Consider the following 25857-nt stretch of genomic DNA (forward strand, 5'->3'; position numbering starts at 1 on the left):
AGCCCTCCAAGTCCCCTCATCAGCAGGAATATTTTAGCCTGTTTTCCCCAGTTCAGCACAAAGGAAGGCAGAGCTGGCGGAGGAACAGGACACAGCACAGCCGGGGCAGCGTCACGCCTGGGAAGGGACAGGACAGAGGGTGGGACAGGGATGGGGACCGGAGGGTTGGCCTGGAGGAGGGACCGGCAGTGGGAGGCGCAGGCTGGGTGCTGCGGAGCCCGCGGCAGTTCCTGCACGGGACTGTCCTGGCATCACCCTGGGGCCCGGAGCGGGGTGGCCCCCGAGTCCTCACGACATCGCCGGCACCGTGCGGCTCCGCCGGAGCGCCACAGGTGAGGGACAACCGCGGGGGCGGCAGGAGATGGACGGGACAGGTTTGGGGGCGGCGGGGAAGGGCCAGGACGGGGACAGTCCATGCTCGCCGTGTCAGCTGGGCTCGGGTTTATGGGCTTTATAGGTTCACAGGGTTGGTGCCCACCTGCCCATGAAGTGCAGGTGGGCCCTTTTTTGGGGCTGCACTGCCCCAAATTGCCACACCACAGCACAGCACGGTGCCCGGCACGGACCAGAGCCCCAGGAAAGGGGATGTCTCAGGAGCCCCAGGCAGGGCAGAGCCGGCCGCAGAACCCTCAGGGTGATACAGCCATGAAAAAGGGGGAAATCGCCCCATTTGGGCTCCAAAGCTGCTGGGCAGAAGTGGGAACAGCCCTTCAAACCCGCAGCCCACATCTCTGTGGGACATCTGCCTTTTCGGTAGGTCCCACCCCAGCCTGGCAGCTCCTGTCCCCCTGTCCTGCTGCCCGTGTCTGACTGTCCCTCCCCCTGGCTGACAGCGTCGCCCACGTGCTGCGGGCACACCGCAGCTCCCAGGGCACTTCCCCACGGCACCCACGCGTCCCGTGCCGGGCACGGGGGCTCAGCCCGGCTCTCCCGGCCGCGTTCGGGACGCGGCTCCTGCGGGAGGGGGCAGGGGATGCGTGGGAGCGTGCAGGCAGCAGGAAGGAAGCCTGAGCCGAACAATAGAGGGAAATGGAGGAACTGGAAAAAGACCCAGTGGCAGCAGAGTCAGCACAGATGGTTTAGTGCGGAGCTGCGTGATTCATGGGAAAAAGGCTCTCAGCAGGCTCTGTCCCGCCGCTGGGCTGGCCAATCCTCCCTGGTGGCACACGAGCCAGCCCGTGCCGCCGTGGCCATGTGCTGGCGCTGGGGGGTCCGGCCCGGCCGGGGCTGGCTGGGTGGGAGTCTGTCCCCCCTCTGTTTGCCCGTGAGTCATGCTGACCTCTCCCATGCCCTCGCCAGCAGTGAGAGAGAGAGATTATGGTCTGGCCCTTCCGGCCGCAGAGCCCTCCCCGAGCTGGCCGGCACAGGAGCTCATCCCCGGGGAGGGGCCCCGTGCTCCCCCCGGTATCTGCCGGGACAGCCCCCGGCTGCGCGGCTCTGGCCCCCCGCCCGGCCCCGCAGAGCCCGGCATGTCCCAGCCCTCGGCGTCTGCTCCAGCACCCGCTCCCCCGTGAGCCCCGGGCTCGGCTCAGGATCCGGCTCCGGGCAGTGCTGGAGAGGCTGGGGCTGGGGAGCAACAGGATGCGGGCTCCTGGAGCTGCGAGGTGAGCGGGGGGCTGTGGAGACCTCGGGGGGCATCCCGCTCTCCCGCTCTTCACGGCAGCCGAACCCACCCCACCCCCTTTCCCTTCCTGCCGCCTCCTCAGCCCCTCTCTCCCCTCCTCGCACAGATGATGGGCTGAGCATCCGTCCCTGAGGCACCCCAGGGCCATGAGCTCCCCGTGCGGCCCTGACTCGGATATCGCGGACTGGCTGGCCTCCATCCACCTGGAGAGGTACCGGGATGTCTTCAAGCAGCACGGATACCATGTGGCCAGAGATGCCACCTCGCTGGACAGCCACCACCTGCAGCAGATCGGCATCACCGCCACCGGGCACCGCAAGAGGATCCTCACCCTGGCGCAGCAGACGCGGGTGCTGAGCCAATCCCGGGCAGCAGGAGACACCCATTCCCGAGGCACGGAGCTCCTGGATGCCCCGCAGGAGGGCAAGGATGCCATGAGAGCAGAGCCGGGAGGGACTGGTGACGCCTTGGGGACCCAGCCGCTTGTCACCGTGCCCAGCCAGGCAGAGAAGGACCCTGCTCCCCCCGCCCTGAAGCCGGTTCCCAAGCCGAGGACGGTTTTCCCTCGCTCGAAGCCAGAGCAGGGATCGGTGCCCGTGCCCCCGGCGCGCTCCGCGGTGCCAGCACACGGCCCGGGCAGCGAGAGGGCACCGGCAGCTTTTGTGGTACTAGAGGGGTTCGTGCCAGGGGAGAGCTCCACGGACTCGGAGAGCGCGGAGCGCGGAGCTGATCCGGGGGCAGCAGCGGCCATGGGAGTGATAGCATCCCGGCTGAGAGGGCGGGACAGCGCCCGGGAGGAGACACGGCCACCCCCGAGCCACGGACAAACCCCGGAGACAGCGCAGAGATCCCCCCCGGCCGCCCCGAGCGTCCCCCCGCGGCTCAGAGCGCGGGGCCCGGCCTCGCCCGGCCCGGGCAGTGCCCAGGAGGGTCCCCCCGCTGCCCTGCCCGCCCCAGCCCGCAGAGAGCCCTCGCCGTGCCCCAGGGCGGCCTCTGCCCGCCTGCAGATGGTGTCCAACATCATCTACGAGGGACTCGAGCGCCCGGCAGCAGCCGCGGAGCAGCCGGGAGGGCAGGACGGGCCCCGGGGCGAGGGTGTCCCCCAGCCCCCGGCTCTGTCCCCGCAGGATCAGACCCAGCCCGAGGACAAGTCTGAGTAAGGCGATGCTTTCCCTCAGCCCTGGGAGGGGAGAGGGGGCAGAGCAGGCAAAGATGAGAATCCAGAGAGGCTCCCCCACCCTCGGGACCCATCCCAGGTGCTGACAAGCGCCTTTCAGCACCCTTTCCGTGCCTTCCCCGAGCTCTGGATGCGGCAGCTGGGATCCCTCCCAGATGACAGGACAGCCCTGGGCCCCCCGATGGCTCCTCCTGGATGCAGGGAGAGGCTGCTGCCCTTTCTCTGCCCCTTTGGCAGCTGGGGGTCCCCAGCATGGTGAGGGGGTGGCTGAGTGAGGATTCTGGGGCTGGCTCCTGCTGGGAAAGAGGTGGGAGACGTCTGAGGAGGGAGATGCTGGGGTGGGAAATGCCCCACAGCCCCAGAAAACACAGGCCAGCAGTCCCAGGGTTGGGAAGAGAAGGGAGCAAGGAGGGCACTGAGAGCAGGGGGGGGATGCTGCACATTCCAGGGGCACATCCAGCAGCTCCTGCCCAGCCAGACTGGGCGCCACAGACCCCAGCCCAGCCCCAGTAACCCTGTCCTGTTTTCCTGCAGCCCTGGCTGGCACGGCGGGGCCCTGCCCGCCATCCCACAGAGACCCAGCTGCAAGCCAGGTGAGACCCCCGGGGCACCGTGCACAGCAGGGACCCCCAGTGTCCCCCTGAAGGGGGGAGGGGTCACCCACACACCCTGCCTGTCCCCAGCCCTGCCCTGCTCCTGCCTCACTCAGGGACTGGGGGGCCATTCCAGGCACAGCCCAACCCCAGGTGTGTCACTGTCAGGCGCTCTGGGTGTTGGGGTGCGGGTTTGGGGGGTCCCTCTCAAGGACTGGGGGTCCTGGCTGGTCTGTCCCTCACCACAGGCACCCCTGATGCCTTTGCCTCCCCCGTCTCTGCCCACAGAGCTGAATGACCCGCCCGTCAGCCCCTACAGCGAGACCATCTTCGGCCATGTGGCCCCACCCCGGGAGCCAAAGGTGAGGGGATGTTGGAACCCTGGATCCTGGAGTTCTGAGCTTTCTGTGCTTTCTGACACTGACCCTCAAACAACACTGCTTCTGACCTGAGGCTTTGGGGAATGTTTCCGAAATTGAGTGATGGAGTTAGAATCACTGGTGTGGAGTTAGAACAGAAGTGTGTGATATCACATGGTGAAGGGTTTGGAGTTTCAGAATATAGTAATGGGTATGGGAGAAGATGGAAGTTTTTGTTTGTTGATACTTAGGACAGAAAATGCAGATTGAGGAGTGCTGTTTGGATGAAGTGGAATGTGGAAAAAACAATTTTTTAGATTTTTAGGTTTATATAGTGCCACTAGTAGGGGGACACTGTGGGGGTGGTGGCTGTGCCCTACTGTCACTCTGCATCCCAGCTGGTGAGGCCACAGTGCCCAGCAGTGCCTGGGGAAGGTTCTTCCCTCCTCCAGAGGCTGCTGGGCACTGCCCAGTTCCCCTGGGCATTCCCAGGGGATGGACACAGCCCCAAGGCTGCCCAGGAGTGTTTGGACTGCACTCCCAGGGGTGCACAGGGTGGGAGAGTTGGGGTGTCTGGGCAGAGCCTGGAGCTGGACTGGATGTGTCCCTTCCAGCTCAGGAGAACCTGTGATTCTGTTTTGGGTTGAGGGTCACAGGCTGAGCCCCTGCACTGTTGGGGCTGGGATGGGACAGGGCACAGGGCACAGGGCACAGGGCACAGGGCACAGGGCACAGGGCACAGGGCACAGGAGATGTGACCATCCTCTGTCCCCAGGGTGTTGGCATCTCTGAGCAGAGCTACGAGGCCGTGTCCGAGCTGGAGCTGGAGCGAGACGGCTGCAGGTAGGGATCAGCTGTGGGCAGGGCTTCAGGGGACAGGGGACACCTCTGGGGACAGCCTGAGAGGGGAGGGGGGTTTACCCCATGGCAGGGCTGATCAGGGGTGTCTCTAGAAGAGCTGTGGGTTTGGGGGTGAGGAGCTGTGCTGGTGGGTGGCCCTTGGGGGGACAGAGACTTCTGAGTGCACAGCTGGGGCAGCACCTGTACAGCCAGAGGAACCCAGATTTGGCCTCTGGGAGCAGTGAAAGACCATGGGGGATGGGGATTACTCAGAAATTAGATGGCTCCAAGCCCCAGATAAAGGATTGTGCAATTCCTAAAGGCTTCAGCAGCATCAGCTCAGTGTCTACTGCTCAGCCCCTCTGAGCTGGTGAGCAGTGAAATTGTGAGGGGCACCTTTAAAACACTTTTGAAATGTACTTTCCATAACTCCTGATAACATCTCAGAAAGAGGAAGGAAAGCTGCTCTTCCCATTTCGGATGGGGAGGGTTCCTTTTCCTGTGTTGCTCAGAGAGGACGAGGTGAGCTGCAGCTCTGTGGCCTTCAGCTCTGGTGTGGCCAGAGCTGTAAACAGAAGTACTGAAATCTCCTGTGGAGCCTCTGAGTCGGGTCAGAGAGGAGCTGGGCACTGACCATCCAGTGGCTTCCAGGGAGTTGGGATCCAGAACATGCCAAGGGAACTGGCCAGCTGTGGGATTTTGCACAGAAGAGGCAGGATGTGACCAGCAGCAGCAGCAGCAGCTCACAGCTTTTTCTGCCAGCCTGGGGTGTGGAGAGGGGAACAGGAGACAGAAAAACCTTTGAGAACCTTTTCCACTGTGCTCACAGACTCCATCATCCAGCTGCTGCAGCACTTCCCTCCCACACCCAGCCCCGCTGCTCCCACCACCATTCCCTGGAGCAGAGCTGTGGGATCCTGGCCCCAGCTCTGCTGCATCCCTGGGACCTCCTGATCCTCCCCTGGTGTTTCCCCAGCTCATCCTTGTGTCCCTGGAAATGGTCAAGCGTCCTCTGCAGCCACCACTCCACTTGTCATGGGAAATATTTCCCAGTCCCAAACTTCAGAGGGGCCCTTCTGCCCTTTTCCTACCTGTGGTAGCTCCTCTTGCCCTGCTCTGGGGGAGCTGTGTCTGGCCCATGCTGCTCCTGGCTTGGGTGTGGGCAGTGTGAGTCTCAGGGGTGGGCAGAGCCGCCTCACCAGCAAGAAAATATCTTCAGAAAGAGGAAAAGGGATGCAAAATCCCTGCAAGCTGGGAGCTGGGTCTCTGAGGGTGCAGCAGGAGCGTGGGGTGGGATTTACCTGCTCAGCCACACTGGTGATGCTCAGCCCCCTGACATGCTGGTGCCCTGCTCCAGCCACCGGTGTCAGCAGGACAGAGAGGTGGCACACAGTGTCCCTGTCACCCCACGGGGCTCAGGGGACTGGGTCAGGCTTTGCTTGTCCCTGACAGATGCTCAGTTTTCTCCATCTCTTTACGGTTTCACTGACTCTAAGTCACAGCTCAGGAAGGAGCTGTCATGGATTTTTTTCCTGTTTTCCTCTTGCCCTGGCCCATTCCGTGGGTCTGCCTCCCACTCAAGCCTGGCTGCTGTCTGCCTGTGACTCACAGAGTCCCCCAGCCACACCATTCCCTGTCCAGTCCTTCCTGAAGCATCTGCAGCCCAGGCTGGGACTCCAGCCAGATGAGTCACCCTGACAAGGCTCTGTTGTGCTAATTAAACAGCAGTTTTCCTTGTGCTCCGACCTCGAAGCCACCCAGGGCCATTTTCTGTCTTTCCCTGAGCCAAACAAGCCCTTTTCCCTCTCCATCCCCTCCTCAGCCCCACTGGGATGGCTCCAGCATCTTCCCGGGCAGATATGGGGTTTGCTCCTGTCCCATGTGCCTCAGGGATATCTGATGGCAAAAAGTGCCTGTCCTAGGGCCCAAAACCTGGTGTTGGGAGAATTTTTGAGGAGAGGTGTTTGGGGTCCTTCTCCTGCTCCTGGAGCTTCTCGTGGACTTACACTGGAGACGCTTTCTCACATTCTGTTTCTTCTCCAAAAATGTCTCCATCTCCGAGGAGGATTCCCACAGCTCACCTGCTCCTTTCCCACGTGGGGAGGGATGTCTCCCATCTCCTGTGGCTGAAGCAGTGATGGCCAAGAGAGTCCTTTCAGTTCTCCTCATGACCCTGCCCCCCTCACTCTCTCTGTCCCCTGGACATGCCCATTTTACTCAGGTGCTCCTCAGACAGAAGCTGGGACAAGTCTTGGATCATCCTTGTTGGATTCCACGGTGGAATTTGGCAGGGATGCTCTCCCGTGGGTGCTGGGGTGTCCCAGCTCTTTGTGCCCATCACCCCTGTGAGCTCCTGGGACTGTCAGACATTTCCCAGCACATTTCCTTTCCAGGGAAAGAAAAACTCCTGGCTGAGAGTGCTGATGGGAAGGGGCAGGCTTAGCAGTTTATTTTTATAATTTCCTTTTATTGTTATGGCTGGAGAGCCTCAGCAGGCCTGGCTGGGGGTTTAGCATGGCTTCCCAAGGAATGGAGATGGATGCAGGAGCTGTATATGTATATATTATACATATACATAAGTATAATGCATGTGTTTATAAAATTAAAATATATATTTAATATAGTAGTAAACTAACAATATAAAAATAGAAGGTTCAGGTCTGAACTCCAGAATTCTGGCTGGACACAAGAGCAGGCACAAAGGTGTCGTGGCAGGAGTGTCACAGCACCGGGAATGTTGGAGGGGCAGAGGGAGAGAGCAGCTGGGGTGGGTGTGGAGCAGGATATGGGATTGGGGATCTGCCTGGCTTCCTTCACAGCCTCTGAGGAGGGAAAGGAGGCAATGCCAGGGGTCTGGAGTGGGTGATGGTGGTCTGTGTGACATTCCCTAAAGCAGGGAAGCCTTTGTGCCATCACCTAGGGCTGGCTGAGCCTCGGGCTGCTGGTGGCCACGAGCACTCATGGAGTTGCAAACCCCAACATACCTGGTGTAATGGTTTGAAAACCAGTGAGAGACTCCAAGTCAGAAATACAGTTTATTAGGAAAAAAGAGAAAAATAAAATACATGCAATAGTACAAAAGAAAACTACTGACAGTCAGAATACAACCTGACACCCCGCTGGTCAGGGTGGTGGCAGCAGTCCAGATGAAATGCTCTTGTTGAAGTTGTGATCCTGTAGAAAGGTCTGGTAGCTCTTCTCCTCTGGAAACCAGTGGGTAAGGGCAGCTTTGGTGTTCCAAATCTCAGTTTTTATCTAGGTGGGAAAGGCTTGGCTCCTCCCCTGGCTGGAGCATCTCCCAGTGGGATGATGGAATTTTATCAGCCATGCCCTGGGACTCACTGGCCATGAACAGGAGATATCTCCTGGAGGGAGGATGGGCTGTGGGAAAGATAAGGAGCACTGCCCTATCTGGTTTAAAGATGGCCCATGAGCAGAGGATATCTCCACAGAGATAAGGGTCACCGCCCCAGCTGGTTTAACAGATGGTGACAGAACACTCCTTTTGGGCACACCTCTACCTTGTAGCCTAGCACACCTGGGCGCCCCAGGCAGGACAGGATGAGGCCACGAGCAGTGCCAGGAGCTGGGTGGGATTCCCAGGACGCTGCCTCACAGCCCGTTCCCCCAGGACCAGCAGCGAGTGCAGCAGCGAGGGGCGCAGCGAGGACGAGGAGAGCCGCAGCCGCCTGCTGGAGCGCGTGGCGCACGGCGACTCCGAGGGCTACTCCACCGTGGAGGCCCCGCGCGCCGAGGGCTCCCCGTTCAGCCTGCCAGCGCACCTCTACCCCGACGAGCTCCTGGACGACCTCACCATCTCCCCCTACGCCAGCTTCACCTCGCTGTGCGAGCCCCGGCCCACCATGCTCGGGGGCTGGCTGGACAAGCTGTCCCCACAGGGGTACGAGCGGGTTTGGGGCTGGGAGAGACCTTAAAAGCATCTCATTCCACACCCTGACATGGACAGGCTCCCCCACACCCTATTAATGCAGTGGTTGTGAAAATCTGAAGTTTTCCTGATAGGATTAGGAGGAAGGCAGAAGGGGCTTAACATTAAATGGTATAAAGAAAAGCTTTATTACTAGAAAGTATAAGGAAAAAAATTCAGAATAAAAGTTTAGACTACTTTTCTTCCCCCCACACACCTTCCACTGCTCCAGGTTGCTCCAAGCCCTGTCTGAATGGCCTGGAGCACTTGCAGGGACGGGGCAGCCCCCATAGTGAACCCCCTTGGGCAAGGTGGGGTGGCTGCACTGGTCACTGTGCTCCTCTTCGGTACTCCAGCTGTGCTGTGAGGCCTCCTGTGGAGGAGCAAGGATGTGTGAGGGGGAATCATCCCCTTCCCAACAGCTTTTCTGCCATCCCAACAGGAACTATGTCTTCCAGAGGCGCTACGTCCGTTTCGATGGCAAGAACCTGATGTACTTCAGCAGTGAGAAGGTACCAAAGGGCAGAGTGGGGAAGCTGAATCTCAACACCCTGGGGAGCTGCCACCTTTGCCTCCCCTTTGTCCTTCTGGAAGCAGCCAGCAGTGCTCTGCCATCACCAGGGTGGCACAGCACAGCCTCAGCCGTAGGAAGTCCGGGATAGCAAGGGTCCCTCTGCCAACAGGGAGCAGAAAAGGGGAAGTCCTGCTGGAAATGGGGTCCCAGCCATGGATCCACCCCTTCCTGAACCTCCAGCACCCACCTGGCTGCTGGTGCCTGCTGGCTGTGCTGTGAGGCCTCACCAGCAGAGCAGTGCCAGCACTAAGCAGCACCAGCTCTGAGGAGTTGGCTGAGGTTGATATTGCCCAGAACAGGGCAAGAGGAGTTACCACAGGTAGAAAAAGCGGCAGAAGGGCCCTTTTTGGGAGTGGGAAATATTTCCCATGACAAGTGGATTGGTGGCTGCAGAGGACACCTGGTCACTCTCAGGGGATGTGGAGGAGGTGCCAGGTCATGCCTGGGGCTGCTGGGTGGGATGTGGAGGATGTGCCAGGTCATGGATGTGCCCTGTGGGAAGGGCAAAGCAGATAACCCACCTGGGGCTCGTTCCAGGAGCCCTATCCCAAAGGAGTGATCCCACTGTCTGTCATCGAAATGGCTCGTTCCACCAAGGACAACAAGTTCCAGGTCATCACCAGCCACAGGATCTTTGTCTTCCGTGCTGAGAATGAGGGTGAGTAAAAACCTGGGCCAGGTTTTCCTAAGGAACCATCCCTGCCTCCCTTCTCCAGCCAGAGCATCCTGCAGGCATCCCCAAACATCCCCTGCCTGCCTCCTGGGTGCTCTGCTCCGTGCCAGGGCTGTTGGGAAGGGCTCAGCCCCGCTCCCCCTGCCTGGTCCCCAGCCCAGAGGAATGAGTGGTGCTCCACGCTGCAGAAGAAGGTGATGGAGCAGCGCCTGGTGGGCTCCCGGCCCCGTCCTGCCAACACTGCCCACTGCCAGAAATCAGGAACCCTGGAGCTGAAGGGCCACAAGTCCAAGGTGTTCGCAGCCCTGAGCCTGCCTGAGATGTGGCTGTACAAGAGTGAGCAGGTTCGTGGCCAGAGCAGACCCCCACGGGGATGGAGGGGTGGAGGGAGCTGAGCCAGGGCTGGTGCCAAAGGGAGAGCAGGGGGGAAACGGGTGGGCAGCAAAAAGGGAATGGCAGAGCAGGAAGCTGGAGATCCTGCCCAGGGCAGCAGGATGGGTCCAGGAGCAGAGCCCCACCAAATTATCACCGTCTCCACCAGATATTCTGCTCTAGGTCACAACAAGCATCCCAATCCATGCCAGGACTGCTGGATCACTGGCCATGGACTCAGCAGCACTCATACCTGCTGCAGAAGAGACTGGCAGTGACAGCTGGTCCCTGTCACGTCCCACACTGCTGCTGCTGCTGCCCGCAGAATACCTCACTTCCTTCCTGCTGAATTTTCTCAGCACCCTTGTTTTTATTTCCATCACCTCCCTTCCCGTTTGCCTGCTGTGCACTAAGCAGCATCAGCTCTGAGGAGGTGGCTCAGGCTGATATTTGTTTTATGAGTGTCCCTGACTCAAACCCCCAAAAGAAAGGGACCTGCACAGCCACATTTTGGGGGTTGTGGGCAGAACCTGCCTTGGTTTGAAGGCATCCTGCATTTGCAGGGTGCTTGATGTCAGGTGAGAGGTGGCTCAGAGAAGGGCAGGGGGCGCAGGGATGGGATGCTGGGGGTGCTGTGCCCAGGGTGGTGCCTTCAGAACCAACAGCTGTCGCTCTGCCCTGCAGTTCTTCAAGATGGGCATCGCCATGTGCTTCATCGAGATGCGCGGCTCCACCATGCGCGAGGCCAAGAGCCGCAGCTTCGAGCTCATCACCCCCTCCAAAACCTTCAGGTATCCTGGCTTTCTGGGGGGATGAGGAGGGAGGGGCAGATGAGGAGGGAGCTGGGCTCATGTGCTGGAAAAAAAAAAAAAAAAGAGGAAAAAAAGAAAAAAAAAAGTAAAAAAAAAAAAAACCACCCTCCTATTGTAATTGCATTTTAATTGTAATTACTCTGTATTAAGATAAAGCAGCCAGTAATTATATTGTTTAAATTCATCATGTCTCTCAAGGTAAAAGCCGTCACAAGTCTCTAATCCCTTATCTTTTTTAATACCTTTCTGGTCCCTAAACTTATTTTCTTATCCAAAAGTAACTCCAATAGTGTCCCTAACACGTAGTTTCTACAGTAAAAGAACACAAATTAAAATAACTATTGTACTGAGCTCAGTAATAATGATTTATAAGAAGTTTATAAAAGTACTGAAGTTTCTTCCAAGTGTGTATATAGTTTCTTCATCATACCCTGCGCCCCAGTTCCAATAACATGTTTTAAAGGTTCCAATAAATGTTCTAAAAGTTTATTAGCAATTGCACCCAGTTCATTAAAGGAGAAGCAGGGGATAAGGCTTTTCAGCCTTCTTCTCCTTTAAATCTGCTTCCTAAAATGCCCCATTCAAAAGTTTCCTCCCAAATTTGCCCTGAACCAAAACAAAAATGAGCATTGGCGTGCTGCTGGCAGCTTCGTGGCGGAGTCGGAGCGGGAGAAGCGGGAGTGGATGGAGGCGCTGCAGGAGGCCATCGCCGAGATGCTCTACGACTACGAGGTGGCAGAGAAGATCTGGTCCAACAAAGCCAACAAGCACTGCGCTGACTGCTGGGCTCCGAGCCCCGACTGGGCGTCCATCAACCTGTGCGTGGTCATCTGCAAGCAGTGTGCAGGTGGGACAGCTCGTGGTGGGCACAGGGGCGCCCTGGGGGTGTGGGCGTGAATTGGGGCTCGGTTCTCTGGCAGGATCAAGGGGTGCTGATCCTCCTGCTCCCCGCAGGGCAGCACCGCAGCCTGGGCTCCAACGTTTCCAAGGTGCAAAGCCTGAAGCTGGACACCAGCGTCTGGTCCAATGAAATTGTGCAGGTGAGGCACTGAGGGATGCCGTGAAATTGTACAGGTGAGACGGGTGCAATGAAATCGTGCAGGTAAAGCGCTTGGGGGTGCAATGAAATTGTGCAGGTGAGAAATCCAGGGGTGTAGTGAAACCATGCAGGTGGGACACTCAAAAGTGCAATGAAATTGTGAAGGTGAGACACTCAGGAGAGCAATGAAATTGTGCAGGTGAGATGGGTGCAGTGAAATACAGGTGAGGCACTCGGGGGTGCAATGAAATCATACAGGTGAGGCAGGGGTGCAATGAAATTGTGCAGGTGAAACATTCAGGGGTGCAATGAAATCATACAGGTGAGACACTCAGGGGTGTAACGAAATTGTACAGGTGAGACATTTGGGGGTTCAGAGAAATTGTGCAGGTCAGGCACTGAGGGATGCAATGAAATCATACAGGTGAGACACTCAGGGGTGCAATGAAATTGTGCAGGTGAGATGGGTGCAGTGAAATACAGGTGAGGCACTCGGGGGTGCAATGAAATTGTGCAGGTGAGGCAGGAGTGCAATGAAATCGTACAGGTGGGACACTCAGGGCAGGGATGCTCAGGGGCCAGGCTGCTCCTCGGGCAGGGCAGCAGCCCCACGGTCTCCGTGGTCTCCTCCTGCTCCTCCTGCTGGCCCTGGGGCTCGCCATGACCGCGGGACTCTGCCGCAGCTCTTCATCGTGCTGGGAAACGACCGAGCCAACCGGTTCTGGGCGGCTCGGCTCCCCGCCAGCGAGGCCATCACCCCGGCCAGCGGCGCCGAGCAGCGACGGGATTTCATCGCCCGCAAGTACCGGGAGGGACGGTACCGCCTGCCCCACCCCCACCACGCCACCCAGGAGGAGGTGCTCCAGGTAGGGCACACCTGGTCTGAGGTGCCAGCACCTCCTGCCTGGCGGTGTGTGCTCAGTGCCTCGCGCCAGGCAGATTTTGGGAGGTTGTGCCGTGGTTTGGCTGCTTTGGAGCAGCCCTGGGTGGGATTTGGGGTCTCCATGGGCTAGGACTCGGTCCCTAAGTGTGTTTGTTCCACCCCAGGCGCTGTGCACTGCAGTGGCAGGACCAGCCCTGCTCAAAACCGTCCTGCAGTTCTTCTCATCCTCGGAGGCTGCCCTGGCCTCTGACCCTGCTGCCAGCGAGGTGGCTCCAGGGGCTGACCTTTGGTGGGGACCAGAGAGCAAAAGGCCCAGGAACCTTTCAGGTAAGGAGACCCCTGGAGTCCCAGCTGGCTGGGGTGGAGGAAATTCCTCTTTGCTGCCCTTCCTAGCATGCCCCAAAGCTGGGGACACTCGGGGTGTCAGGTGCCCTGGCTCCCTGGGGTTAAGGATTCCTCTGCAATCTCTGACTAGCGGGTTCCTCTAGAGTCCCTGTTCAGGGAACCCCATGCCTGCCCCTGCAGGAGTGGGATCTCCCTCTGCTACCCACAGTTTGGTGCCCCCACCCTCAGCAGTGTGTCCCACAGGGAGCCCCCGCACCCAGGACCCGGGTCCCGAGGGCGTCTACAACGAGATCACCCAGCCAGTGACACACAGCGGGTACCTGTACCGGGCCACGGCCCCCCCGAGGCTCCCAGGGGCCAGGAAGAGCAAAGAGGGTGAGTGTGGGCAGCGTGGGAGGGCAGCCAGAGGGTGCCCACCCCGTGCCACTGACCCCCGTTCCTGCAGACTTCCAGCGCACGTGGTGCTCCCTGGAGAGGGCCCTGCTCTTCTTCGACTCTGAGAAATGCAGCGAGCCCCTGGGCCACATTGACAGCGGGGATCTCATCTCCCTGGGGGTCAGCAGAGCCCACCAGGCAGTCACCAGCCCCGGCCCCAGTGAGAGGTACCCCGAGCCGTGCCCCCAGACACGGACAGCAGGGCCGGGCTCCCTGCTCCCTGCAGGGGCTGCTCTGGCTCTGGGACTGGGGCTGGGCTGCCCTCATGAGCTGCTTCACCCTCTGCAGGTTTCGCTTCACCCTTGAGCTCTTCCTCACTGGGGAAAAGGTGCAGCAGCTGGGAAGTGATGGACCTGAAACGCTGCAAGCCTGGGCCAGTGCCATTGGCAAGGTCAGCCAGCCCCAGCGTGTCCCAGACTCTGTCCCTGCTTCCCTCTGTGGGAACACCCTCCTCCCTTTCCAGGAACCTGGTGACCTGCCCCCATCCTGGTGGGGGTCAGCCCTCAGGGCAGAGCCCTGTCCTCACCCCGCTGCTCTCCTGTCCCATCCCACAGTGGTTCACCCCCGTCAGCTGCCACTGCCTGCTGGGCTACGAGTTCCAGCGCGTGGGCCAGCTGCGCTACAAGTGCATGCTGAACCCCGAGCGCTGGCAGAGGGCCTTCTTCATCCTGCAGAAAGGTCACCTCTTCATCTGCCCCGCCGAGGAGGACGGGGCCGAGGACAGCATCAACCTGCGGCGGCTGCAGGAGCTCAGTGAGTGCCGCTCACGGCCGGGACGGGCGCCGGGGCCGGCACCGCGCGGCTCTGACTGCCCAGCTTCTCACCCAACACAGGTCTGGTCCCCGCCACGGACACCCCGGAGAAGAAGGAGCTGCTGGTCCTGGTGGAGATGGGGAGGTGAGTCCTGGCCGTGGGGGTGATGGGGAATGAGCCAAGCAAAGGCAGAGGCTCTTCTTCTTCTCTGGATGGGTCGATGCTGATCCCAAATCCCTGGTGGGAAAGTTACTGGGACAGCAGGGCTGTGACCGAGGGGCTTGCAGGGGTGTTTTGTAGGTAGGGTGGCCCCACCTCAGCCTGGCTGGCTCTCACTCCCTGTCACAGGCAGGAGGGGACAACCTGCCCTTGTGACAACCCTCATTCCCTCTTTTCTGCCCTTGTTGTTCTCAGGACATTTTACCTGCAGGGTTTGTCACGGGTGGACTCGGCAGCGTGGTACAGCGACATCCAGGCGTCGGCAGGGGGCCGGGGCAACGCTCTGAGGGACCAGCAGCTGAGCCGGGGGGACATCCCCATCATCGTGGACTCCTGCATCGCCTTCATCACCCAGTACGGTGAGCCCAGCACAGCCCAGCACCCTCCAGCACCCTCCAGGTGGATCCAGGCAGGAGGCGCCACTCCAGGGCCACCAGCTCCTGGCGGGATCCTCTGGGCAGGATCCAGCCCTGTGAGCCCATGTCCCTGTCCCAGGGCTGCGGCACGAGGGGATTTACCGCAAGAACGGAGCCAAGTCGCGCATCAAGGTGCTGATGGAGGAGTTCCGGCGCGACGCCCGCAACGTCAAGCTGCGCATCAGCGACAACTTCATCGAGGACGTCACCGACGTGCTGAAGAGGTTCTTCCGGGAGCTGGAAGATCCCATCTTCACCCTGGAGCTGCACCCGCAGTGGAAGGAGGCTGCAGGTACCTCCTTCACACAGCCCTGCTCTGCAGCTGCCTGGGCTAGGGTGGCTCTGGCTTGGGGCTGCTACAGGGTTTGGATAGCTCCGGGGGCTCCCAAGGCAGCAGGTCAGCTTCTCAGCTAGCCAGGAATGACATTTTGGGAATTGCCATAGAGGTTCCAAAGGCAGCTTTATTTCTTTGAAGGGTTCTACCAGCAAATCCAGTTACATAGCACAGCAGGGGTTTTTATAGATTTTAGGGGGATTGAAGTTCTAACCAGTAAAATTATAAGTTGAGAACTATCCAATTACTTTAAGATTCTAGGTGAGAAAAGACCAGTCATCTATAAAGTTAAAGACCAATAGAAATCCTAGATGATGACAGAGGTTTCAGTAGGGAGGGGGGGCACCTCTCATGAAAGGTTTCACTGTTTTAGGGTATAAGATCCCAAGGGTCCTTTTCAAGGACAGTTGTATCACCCACACTGCCCCACTCTGGGTTCCCTGGGTGGGTCCTTGGTGCTGTGTCCCCTCTGGATCTGCTGGCTTCAGCCAGGATCTGGTTCTCCTCCCTGCAGAAATCTCCTCGAAGCCGCAGCGCCTGGAGCGCTACAAGGAGCTCATCCACCGCCTGCCTCGCCTCAACCACAAGACCCTGGCCGCCCTCATTGGGCACCTCTACCGGTCAGTGGGGCCCTCCCCTCGGGGTGCCCTGCTCCAGCCAGCACTGTGGGGTCTCCCTGCTGCCCAGGGAATGCTGGCTCCTCTCCCTAAGAGACAGGGAGAGCCCCATGCCCCTCTCCACCCACACAGCTGGTGCTGGAGCATGTCTGGGACACCATCATCCTGCAGCAAGGGGAAGCAACAGGAGGTTTGGGACTAGGGGACACCACCCTGTAGGATGTAAATATCATCCAGGAAACACTCAACTGCCATCCCTGAGTCAGAGTTTGAGGCAGTGCCGTTGGCTGGTTTGATGGCAGGGGGAAGTTCTCCAAACTGGGACTGCCAGTTTGAAGTTCCCACTGCTAGGGGACATCCAGGCTGTTTGTATGAGGCAGAGGAGAGTGGCTGGGGCTGAAACCCCACCCTGAGCAGGACCAGCCCCTCACCTCTGCGCTCCTCGTGCCAGGGTGCAGAAATGTGCAGACCTCAACCAGATGAGCACCAAGAACCTGTCGCTGCTCTTCGCACCCAGCCTCTTCCAGACCGATGGCAAAGGGGAGCACGAGGTCAAGGTGATGGAAGATCTCATTGACAACTACGTCAGCATCTTCAATGTAAGCAGGGCCTGCAGCCCCCTCCCTGCTGGGTCTGATCCCCCCACACCGCCCTCCTCTGCCTGGCCCTGCGTCCTGCTCCTCACTGACCCTCTGCACCCTTCCTCTGGCAGATTGATGAGGATCAGGTATCCCAGATGGATCTGGAGAACAGCCTGATCACCACCTGGAAGGACACCCAGGTACTGGGAATGTGCTTGTTGGTCCCCACATCAGGGACCCCTGGGCTGGTGGGGCTGACTGGAGGATGGGGACACTCCCTTGCCCACGCTGGGTGGCCACTGTCCCATATCCACATTTGGGAAAGGACATTACCTCTGCTGTGCCCATCACCTTGAGGCTCCTGCCCAGGGGAGATGTAGCTTCCCAGGACACCATCTCCACCCCTGGGAAGGTGGGATGTGCTCAGCAGCCACACCAGCATCACACCAATGCTCTCCCTGCAGCTCTCCCAGGCAGGGGACCTCATCATCGAGGTGTACCTGGAGCAGAAGGTGCCCGACTGCTGCGTCACCCTGAAGGTGAGTCCCACAGCAGGGCTGTGCCAGAGCAAGCGAGGACAGTGCTATCAGTGGTACCTTTCTTTTTTATTTTGCCTTTAATCAGAGTTGGGATTGAAGCACGAGAGACAGGAGTTTCTTGTTCAGACTCAGTTGTTTATTAATTTTTTATCTAGAGTACAGTGAGTGCTACAGCACTTTTAGCTAACAAGCTAAAAATTACGAAATTGAGATGTATGTCATTCATTACAAGGTCTTTTAAGGCCTAACTATTCAAAAAACTAACTTCTATATTATTTATAGTTTTGACCCAATGACCAAGCACCAGTGACATGCACTGCAGTACTTTCCATCCAACCAAAAACTACTGCTTAAAACCAAGAAGGTGCAAGAAAGAAGAAAAAGCCAAAGCCCCAGAACCTCCATCTTGTCCCATACCTATTACTACATACCAAAACCCCAAATTCCAAACCCTTTATCATGTGAAATCACACACTTCTATTCTAGCTACACACCACTGATTTTAACTCCATCACTCAAATTTGGAAGCCTTCTCCAAGGCCTCAAGTGTTGTTTTGGGGGTCAGAGCTAGAAAGCACAGAAAGTTCAGAACTCCCAGTTTTAGGGTTCCAGTAGGCTCCCTGCACACAGCTCCCCGTGTCCCCGGCCCCAGGTGTCCCCCACGATGACAGCAGAGGAACTGACCAACCAGGTGCTGGAGATGCGCAGCGTGGCCGCCAGCCTGGACATCTGGCTGACCTTCGAGGCGCTGGAGAACGGGGAGCTGGGTGAGCATGGACAGGGGGAGGCGTGACATGAACCAGCAGTGGCCAGCAGCACCCTGGCCTGGATCAGGAGTGGCCAGCAGGAGCAGGGAGGTCATTCTGCCCCTCACCCACCTTGAGTGCTGTGCCAGTTCTGGCCCCTCAGCTCAGGAAGGACGTTGAGACACTTGAGCACTTCCAGAGGAGGCAGCGAGGCTGGAGAGAGGCTGGAACACAAACCCTGTGAGGAATGGCTGAGGGAGCTGGGGGTGTTCACTGGAGAAAAGGAGACTCAGGGTGACTTGATCACTCTCTACAGCTCCCTGAAACGTGGCTGTGCTCAGGTGGGGTTGGTCTCTCTCCAGGCAGAACCATTGAACACAGTCTCAAGCTGCACCAAGGGAAAATTAAGTTGGATATTAGGAGAAAGTTTTTTACAGAGTGATAAAGTACTGGAATGGTCTTCCCTGGGAGGTGGTGGAGTCACCATCCCTGGATGTGGCACTCTGTCTAGTTGAGGTGCTGGGCTGGGTTGGACTCAGTGATCTGGAAGGTCTCTTCCAGCCCGGTGACTCTGTGAATTCTGTGCAAGGTACGGTGGGTGGCTTTCAGGCGGTGGCAGAGGGGACAGGAACTGGCACGGGGAAGGGGGCACAGTGGTGAGAGTGTCCCTGTGTGCCCAGAGCGGCCCCTGCACCCCAAGGAGAAGGTGCTGGAGCAGGCCTTGCAGTGGTGCAAGCTCCCGGAGCCCAGCGCCGCGTACCTGCTGGTCAGGAAGGTGCCCATCGGCGAGGGCGGCTGTCTCTTCACGGGTAAGGCCAGCACAAAGGGACCCAGCCCTCGAGATGTCCTGCCCTGAGCTTCCCCTTGCCCTGCTCCCACCGTGGGATCCCCCTGCAGTCCCACCCTGACCCCCGTGTCCCCACACTGGGCAGGTGCCAAGCGTGAGAGCCCCAAGTGTGGGCTGCTGAAATGCCGTGAGGAGCCCCCCAAGCTGCTGGGGAACAAGTTTCAGGAGCGCTACTTCGTCATCCGCGACAGGAGGCTGCTGCTGCTCAAGGAGAAGAGGGTACCAGGGGATGCTGTGGGGCGGACCTGAGCCCGGGGGCGGGAGGAGAGGCAGGGAGGAGGAGACTGGGGACAGCGGCGGCCGGAGGGGGCTGTGCTCCTGCAGGGAGGCTGGCGCCGAGCCGGGCTGACCCACTGGATGTCCTTTCCCAGAGTGCCAAGCCAGAGCGTGAGTGGCCCCTGGATGCAGCCAAGGTTTACATGGGCATTAGGAAGAAGCTGAAGCCACCAGCTCAGTAAGTGGGACCTTCCCAGCTTCATCCATCCATCCATCCATCCATCCATCCATCCATCCATCCATCCATCCATCCATCCATCCATCCATCCATCCCTCAGTCCCTGCTCCTGGCACCCAAACCCAGCAGGCTCCACCTGGAGCCAAAGCCCGTGCCATGGGGCGAGCTCAGCCCCCTGCCCCACTGCCCACAAACCCCAGGCTGTGTGTGAGCTTGGCAGTGCTGCCCTAGAGCCTTGTGTTCCTTTCAGGTGGGGTTTCACGCTGACCCTGGACAAGCAGCAGCTGTGAGTACCTTCCCCTGCCGTCCTGGGGCTGGGATGTGTTCCCAGTTTTAGTGGGAGTGGGGCCTTGGGGCAGAGCTGGGGCACTCGAGAGGCAGAGTGGTGGGGCCACACTGTCCCTGGTACAGGATGGGAGTGTCCCTTGTCCCTGCCACACAGCCTTTCTCCCTCCCCACCCACACCAGCACCCTGGGTGCCCAAAAAGCTCTCACCTTTCCCTAAAGCAGCTATTTGGGAATGCAAAGGTTTTCAGAGATTTACACCATGGGCTGTAGATGAAGCTGAGAGCCCCAGGCTCACAGACAAGGTGACAAGGGGACATGTTCCCACTGTCCCCACTCCCTGCAGCTTCTCCGCTATTTGCTCTGCAGGTACCTGGTGTGCTCAGGGCAGGCCGAGCTCTGGGACTGGACCACCAGCATCCTCAAGGCTCAGGTGGGTGCGGGCTGGTGGTGCCGCCCAGCTGGGCGGGGCTGGCACGGGGCTGGCAGGGCGTGACCCGTGTCCCCGCTGTCCCTCGCACAGCACGATGACCTGCGCCCCGTGGTGCTGCGCCGGCGCTCCTCCTCCGACCTGGCCAAGCAGAAATTCGGGACCATGCCGCTGGTGCCCCTGCACGGGGACAGCACTGACGCCACCATGCTCTCCGCCAACCAGACCCTGGTAAAGCCCCCGCAGCTCCCCCTGCCCGCAGGTGCTCCTGCACCCGTCCCGGTCCTTGTACCCGTCCCAAGACCCTGGAGCACCCACGGGTGCTGTGTGTGCTGGGTGCCATGCTCGTGTCCGTGCCCGTGTCCGTGCCCGTGCCCGTGTCCGTGCAGCTCTCTGTGCCTGCAGGCTCCTGTGCCCTCTGCCCCTCCCCTGCCTGCCCAGGCCCCCGTGCTCCCTCCTCGCTCTCCGTGCTCACCCCTGTCCGTCTCCTCTGTTTCTAGCGCCGCCTGCACACGCGAAGGACTTTGTCCATGTTCTTTGTAAGTACCTGCACACGTGGAGCATCTGCTGCTGGCTTTGCACTGTGCCAGGGCTCACTGCAGCGTCTCTGAGGTGTGCCCACCTGGTGTGGCAGATGAGGGGGTGCCCACTGCTCTGCATGTTCCCTGCATGGGGAATGTGGGTCCCTGCGTGGCCAAGCAAGACCACACCAGTGCAGCCCAGTTCCCAGAGCCTCTCCCACTGGGCACACGTTGCCCAGAGGGTATCAATGGGAGGAATGTGAGGGAAGAGGTTTAGGTGTGCCTTGTCATCAGGTTATTTCCAAAAAGGCCACCGGGCTGAGCCTCATCTCACCTGGCTTTGTGCTCTGCCAAGGGCTGCTGGGCTGGTGGCACAGACCATGCCCAGGCACCAACACTCCCCCTTCCTCAGCCATGGGGAACCAAGGGCAGCAGTGCCTGAGCCGAGGGACCTGATGGATATCGACCCCATGGCGAGGGCCAAGGATCCCCAGGCAGTGCAGGGGGGCAGGGTGAGGGGGACAGAGGGGGCAGCTGAGCCGTGCAGGCAGCGCCCCTCACCCTGCCCCCTGCCCCCCCCAGCCCATGAAGATCCACCAGGACTCCCTGGAGGAGCAGCAGGAGAAGGAGGCAGACATTGATCCTGTCTACGAGGAAGTGGGGAACTTCCCCGAGCTGGCGGCGCTGGAGCTGGGGCAGGGGCTGCTGGCAGAGCTGGCGGCCGTGCCCCCCGTGGACAGGTCCAAGAAGCCATTCCCGTTCCCTGAGCAGCCCCCAGGCTCTGCCCTGCGCTCCTCACTGCCCGCCAGCCCGGCCCACAGGGCCACAGGGCTCTCTGTCACCAAAGCCGTGTCCCTCGAAAGGGGCTTGAACCTGGAGAGCACCAAAGCTCCAACGCCCGGGCTCGCACCCACCAAAACTGCCTCTCTGGAGAGGAACGTGGAGCCTTCCCTGGCGCTGGGCAGGGACTGGGAGCAGGCAGCCTCGCCAGGGAGCAGCCCCACGGCAGAGAGCTCCCTGGAGCTGCCCAGGAAGAGGAGCCTGCAGGCTCCCTCACCCATCAGTGACAAGCTGATCCAGGAGCTCAGCAGTGTCATCCTCAGGAAGAGCGATGGCCAACCCCCGGGGCCGGGCCAGCCGGTGACGTGACCCGCTGTGCCAGAGGGGTGGCCACCCACCTGGGGGTCAAGTCGTGCCCGGTGGCAGCGATGGTGGGTACCCCAGTGGGCAGAGATGATGGGTACCCCACACTCCCACATCGTGGAACCCCCACCCTCCTCCTCCTCCTCATCCCGGAGCCAGGCTGGGATCAGGAACCAAAGGGACAAGTGGCAGCCAGGATGTTGGGCCGTGGTAGCCCCTCGTGGGAGGGCTGGGACTGCTGCCACCTGTGCTCCTGCTCGTGGGTGGCACGTCTGTCACCGAGCCCAGCACCGAGGGACACAAGGAAAGGGGAAAACAAAAGCAGGAGCGTGGTGCCCGCATGTTTTGGCAGCACGGCACCGTGCTAGGCAGGGGGCATGGGGAACTCAGCGTGTCCCCTCGCCAGCACTGGGCCTGCAGGGCAGCGCCAGGACACCCAAGCCATCCCCCCTTCCCTTCTTGCATCCACTGTGGCATAATCTGGGGGAAAGGGGGAGCAGCAGGAGCAGGGCTGGCCGTGCGTGCCTGGCGTGTAGTCCTGGCGGTGGAGGGCAGCCCCTCCTCAGCGAGGGAGTTTGTACCTGTCCCTGCCACCAGCAGGGAGAAATAAAGGTTTATTTGTACTCTGGAGGGTTTGGTCACTGCAGGAGGAGCGGTGAGGGATGCCAGGGTCTGGCAGGGGGGCTGGGGGGTCCCATGGGAGCAGTGCTGGTGTCATCAGGGGAGTAAAACCTCAAATCCTCGTGCACTCAGATCCAGGTGGGATTTTTTTGCCCAAGTCTATTGCCAGTCCTTCATGGTGGGCACATTTCAGGCTCCCCCGTCCCCGGGGCAGGGGGACACGGCCTGGCAGCCCTGGCTCTGCTCGCTGGACCTCAGGGGCAGGGCTGTTTTCTCCGTGGACCTCCCCGACGAGGCCTCGAGCCCCCGCAGGCAGCGCCCTCCTGCATCCCGGAGCCAGCCCCGAAAATCCTGCGAGACGTAGAGGTAGATGAAGGGATCGAAGCAGTTGTTGAAGGCGCTGAGCACCAGGGCCAGGGCGTAGGAGATGTAGGTGCCGTTGTTGCACCCCGTGGGCTCCAGCAGGTAGTGGATGAAGAGCAGGACGTTGCTGGGCGTGAAGCAGAGGATGAAGACCAGCAGGACCAGGGCCAGGACACGCACCACCTGCCCGTAGCTGCCTCCCTTGGCCAGCAGCCGCACCAGGATGCAGCTGTAGGAGATGGTCATGAGCACAAAGGGCAGGCCAAAGCCCAGCCCCACCAGGGACAGGAAATAGTAGCCAAAGAACCTTTGGGTTTCCTTTTCCAGCACGTCGTGGCACGTCGTGATGTTCAGGCTGGAGATGTCGTGCGTGTGGGAGCGCAAAAGCAGGGGGCTCATGGCCAGCCCCACCAGCAGCCAGATGCCCACACAGATGCCCACCTTGCCCCTCGCCCAGCTGGAGCCCTTCCACAGGAAGGGGTGTGCCACGGAGATGTAGCGCTCCAGGCCGATGCAGGTGAGGAAGAGGATGGAGCTGTACATGTTCCCGTAGAAGAAGGCCACCATGGTGCGGCACAGGTAGTCCCCAAAGAGCCAGTGGTTGCCCAGGAGGTGGTAGGAGATCTTGAAGGGCAGCAGGAGGACAAAGAGCAGGTCAGCCATGGCCAGGTTGAGCAGGAAGATGGTGCTGGAGCATCTCCTGAAGTTGGTGGCCAGGACCCAGCAGGCCAGAGCGTTGGCTGGCAGCCCCACCAGCAGGACCACGGAGTAGAGGGCGGGCAGGAGGCGGGTGCTGAGGGTGCTGTTGAGAAAATCTTCCTCGGAGGCCGTGGAGCACACGTTCTTCTCCTGGGGAGTGAGGCGGAGCAGGGACCGCCCTTTGCCCAGCACTGCGGGGACACAAGGCACGGGGCTCAGCCCAGAGCAGAGCTGTCACCCCTCTCTGCACAGCCACACTGGGCACAGGAGCTGGCATCTCCCTGTTCTATGGCAGGAGAGCAGGAGCTGTCACCCCTCCCTGCACAGCCACACTGGGCACAGGAGCTGGCATCTCCCTGTGCCAGGGCAGGAGAGCAGAGCTGTCACCCCTGCCTGCACAGCCACACTGGGCACAGGAGGTGACATCTCCCTGTGCCATGGCAGGAGAGCAGAGCTCTCACCCCTCTTGCACAGCCACCACTGTGCACAGGAGCTGGCATCTCCCTGTGCCAGGGCAGGAGAGCAGAGCTGTCACCCCTCCCTGCACAGCCACCATCAGACACAGGAGGTGGCATCTCCCTGTCCCCTCCCTTCCCAACACCCTACAACTTCTCAAAAAGTGGTAGTAGCCACGTGGGGTTGGTCACTTTCTCCAAGCAATAAGTGACAGAACCAGAGGACACAGTCTTAAGCTGCACCAAGAGAAATGTAGGTTGGATATTAGGAAAAAGATTTTTACAGAAAGGGTGATAAAGTGTTGGAATGGTTTGCCCGGGGACGTGGTGGAGTCACCATGTGTTTAAAAAAGTCTGGATGTGGCACTCAGTGCAATGGTCTGGTTGAGGTGTTGGGCTGAGTTGAACTCGATGATTTTGGATTTCTCTTCCAAGCTGGTGGTTCTGTGATCCTGCTGGCCTCACCCTGTGCCACACCCTGTGCCAGCCACCAGCTCAGCAGTGCCAGCCCAGCTGGGTGCCCTGCTCTGAGCCCACACAGGCTCTGCTCCCACATCCCTGCTGCTGGATGTCCCTCACCCTACCCAGCCCAGCACAAGGGGCTCAGGAGGGCGGATGGGAAACCCACAGCAGCACGGGGTTGGGATAGTCCCAGCTGTGTGCCCAGCCCAGCTTCCCACCACAGCCACAGACATCTCCTCATCTTCCTGCAGTCGGGGGATTTTCGCTGCGTGCGAAGAACAGAAACGAAGAACAGGGAAGCCCTTGAGAGAAACAACTCAGGATCAAATCCCTTTTCTGGCTCGCTAAAAAAATAACCAGACAGGCTCTGCATGTCACCCCCAGCTCCAGAATGTCTATCCTGATGATCCCCAGAACACCCTACCCCAGGGGGCTTTGGTTACATCCAACAGGTCTCCCACAACCTCTGCCCCCTCTCCACATCCAGGGGATGGAAAATGCAGGTTACGAGAGAAGTAATCTGGATTTTGCTGCCAAAAGGGGACAAGCTGGCTGGGTCTTCACTCAGATTCTCAAAATGGACACTGAGGGAAGGCAGCAGAGCAGGGCCCCAAGCTCTCCATGTGACACCCAGCATCGCCTCCAAGTGTCATGGGATGTGGTACCGGGTGTCCCAGCGAGGGGTCCCTGCCCTACCCCATCACCCCCAGACCCACCCAGGCACTTACCTGACGAGGGCTGGGCGGCAGAGCCAAGCCAGGCACAGCCGAGCAGGAGGGTGACACAGACAGCAGCAGAACGAGGTGACAGCACCAGCCAGGACATCTCTGCGGAGTGGCCGCTGTGCCAGCCGGTTCCTCACAGATATCACGGTGCTGCTGACACGGTGGGACTGTCACCAGTCCCTTTCTCTGCAGGGAAGGACCCTCCCTTTGTCTCCACCACGTCATGCCGGCATCCTGCCCACAATCCTGCCCACAGCCGGACTGAAGCGTGAGGTGACAGACAGTTGTCACCACCGAGAGTCTGAAGCACACCAGTGACGGGGACAGATCTCCAGCTGCCGTCACACAGCCGCACTCCTGGGAGGAGGAAGCGAGCGAGAGGCAGGCAGGAGAACCACAGCGGGAGGATGGAGCTGTCTGTGCCTCCTGTGCGGGACAGGAAGGTGGCAGCTGGTTCCCAGCCTGGTGACACGTGGCTGTGCCCCACTGAAGCACTGCAGGGCACTGGGCATCCCTCCTGCCCAGCCCTGCCAGGACTGCATCCTCAGGATCCATCTCTGGCTGACAAGCTGGTGTCACAGCTGCATGCAGATGGGGACACCCGGCATTGTTCCCTTCCTGTCACCGAAGTGGTGGCTGGGTGACCTCCGCTGATTTTCCTGGCTAAGAAGGGGAATAACAGAGCCAGTGGCACATCCCCAGTCCAGCCTTGTGCTTTGTCACACGCCAGGGGGACCAGGACATGTACAACCAAACCCAGAATTGTCATGGGAAGAGAAAAAAAGGAATGAATGGGACAGTAGGGAGAGCCATGGGCTGTGCAGGACACACAGAGAAAAATCCAGACAGAAAGAGGAGTGAGAGATGAAGGGGATGGGAAGGGTTGGGAGGGGGACAGAGAGACAGAGGGAGAGACAAGGACTGGCTGGGGACCCTCACGATTTCAGGTGTGTGCCCGTGTCCCCATGGCAGGGTCCTGCCGAGCTCTGTGTC

The 25857-nt window shown here is 59.8% G+C and overlaps 2 protein-coding genes across 4 annotated transcripts; one reads left to right on the forward strand and one right to left on the reverse strand.

Annotated features, from left to right (window-relative positions):
- The first annotated feature begins 204 nt into the window (after positions 1-204).
- On the forward strand, positions 205-22167 carry ARAP3 (ArfGAP with RhoGAP domain, ankyrin repeat and PH domain 3). 3 transcript variants are annotated; one of them, XM_056502001.1, is made up of 34 exons: positions 205-332; positions 1731-2780; positions 3336-3394; positions 3683-3756; positions 4529-4596; positions 8225-8494; positions 8964-9033; positions 9633-9753; positions 9925-10112; positions 10825-10931; positions 11600-11799; positions 11907-11992; positions 12675-12857; positions 13039-13201; positions 13463-13594; positions 13665-13821; positions 13943-14045; positions 14209-14407; positions 14488-14551; positions 14822-14985; positions 15122-15334; positions 15891-15996; positions 16445-16592; positions 16706-16774; positions 17039-17113; positions 17766-17880; positions 18540-18668; positions 18792-18925; positions 19078-19160; positions 19411-19446; positions 19815-19878; positions 19969-20106; positions 20376-20414; positions 20979-22167. In XM_056502001.1, the coding sequence occupies exons 2-34, from the start codon at positions 1771-1773 to the stop codon at positions 21543-21545; spliced, it is 5334 nt and encodes a 1777-aa protein (XP_056357976.1). In that variant the 5' UTR covers positions 205-332; positions 1731-1770; the 3' UTR covers positions 21546-22167. The 3 variants fall into 3 exon arrangements, with proteins under 3 accessions (XP_056357976.1, XP_056357978.1, XP_056357977.1); XM_056502002.1 differs by lacking the exon at positions 205-332 and adding an exon at positions 1116-1604; XM_056502003.1 differs by lacking the exon at positions 20376-20414.
- Positions 22168-22233: 66 nt separating this feature from the next.
- On the reverse strand, positions 22234-25712 carry LOC130258536 (proteinase-activated receptor 3-like). The gene is made up of 2 exons (XM_056502007.1): positions 24868-25712; positions 22234-23413 (listed from the first exon to the last, which is right to left on the reverse strand). The coding sequence occupies exons 1-2, from the start codon at positions 24962-24964 to the stop codon at positions 22350-22352; spliced, it is 1161 nt and encodes a 386-aa protein (XP_056357982.1). The 5' UTR covers positions 24965-25712; the 3' UTR covers positions 22234-22349.
- Positions 25713-25857: the final 145 nt, after the last annotated feature.

The sequence above is a fragment of the Oenanthe melanoleuca genome, chromosome 13 (genome assembly GCF_029582105.1).
Source record: "Oenanthe melanoleuca isolate GR-GAL-2019-014 chromosome 13, OMel1.0, whole genome shotgun sequence".
Classification (NCBI taxonomy): domain Eukaryota; kingdom Metazoa; phylum Chordata; class Aves; order Passeriformes; family Muscicapidae; genus Oenanthe; species Oenanthe melanoleuca.

Bases quoted from the DNA above. Each gene is read 5' to 3' on its own strand.
- ARAP3 (XM_056502001.1), top strand. From the start codon at position 1,771: ATGAGCTCCCCGTGCGGCCCTGACTCGGATATCGCGGACTGGCTGGCC. The intron at 3,395-3,682 runs GTGAGACCCCCG...CTCTGCCCACAG, and splicing joins GAGACCCAGCTGCAAGCCAG to AGCTGAATGACCCGCCCGTC. The intron at 14,046-14,208 runs GTCAGCCAGCCC...CCCATCCCACAG, and splicing joins GGGCCAGTGCCATTGGCAAG to TGGTTCACCCCCGTCAGCTG.
- LOC130258536 (XM_056502007.1), bottom strand. From the start codon at position 24,964: ATGTCCTGGCTGGTGCTGTCACCTCGTTCTGCTGCTGTCTGTGTCACC. The intron at 23,414-24,867 runs GTAAGTGCCTGG...GTGTCCCCGCAG, and splicing joins TGCCGCCCAGCCCTCGTCAG to TGCTGGGCAAAGGGCGGTCC.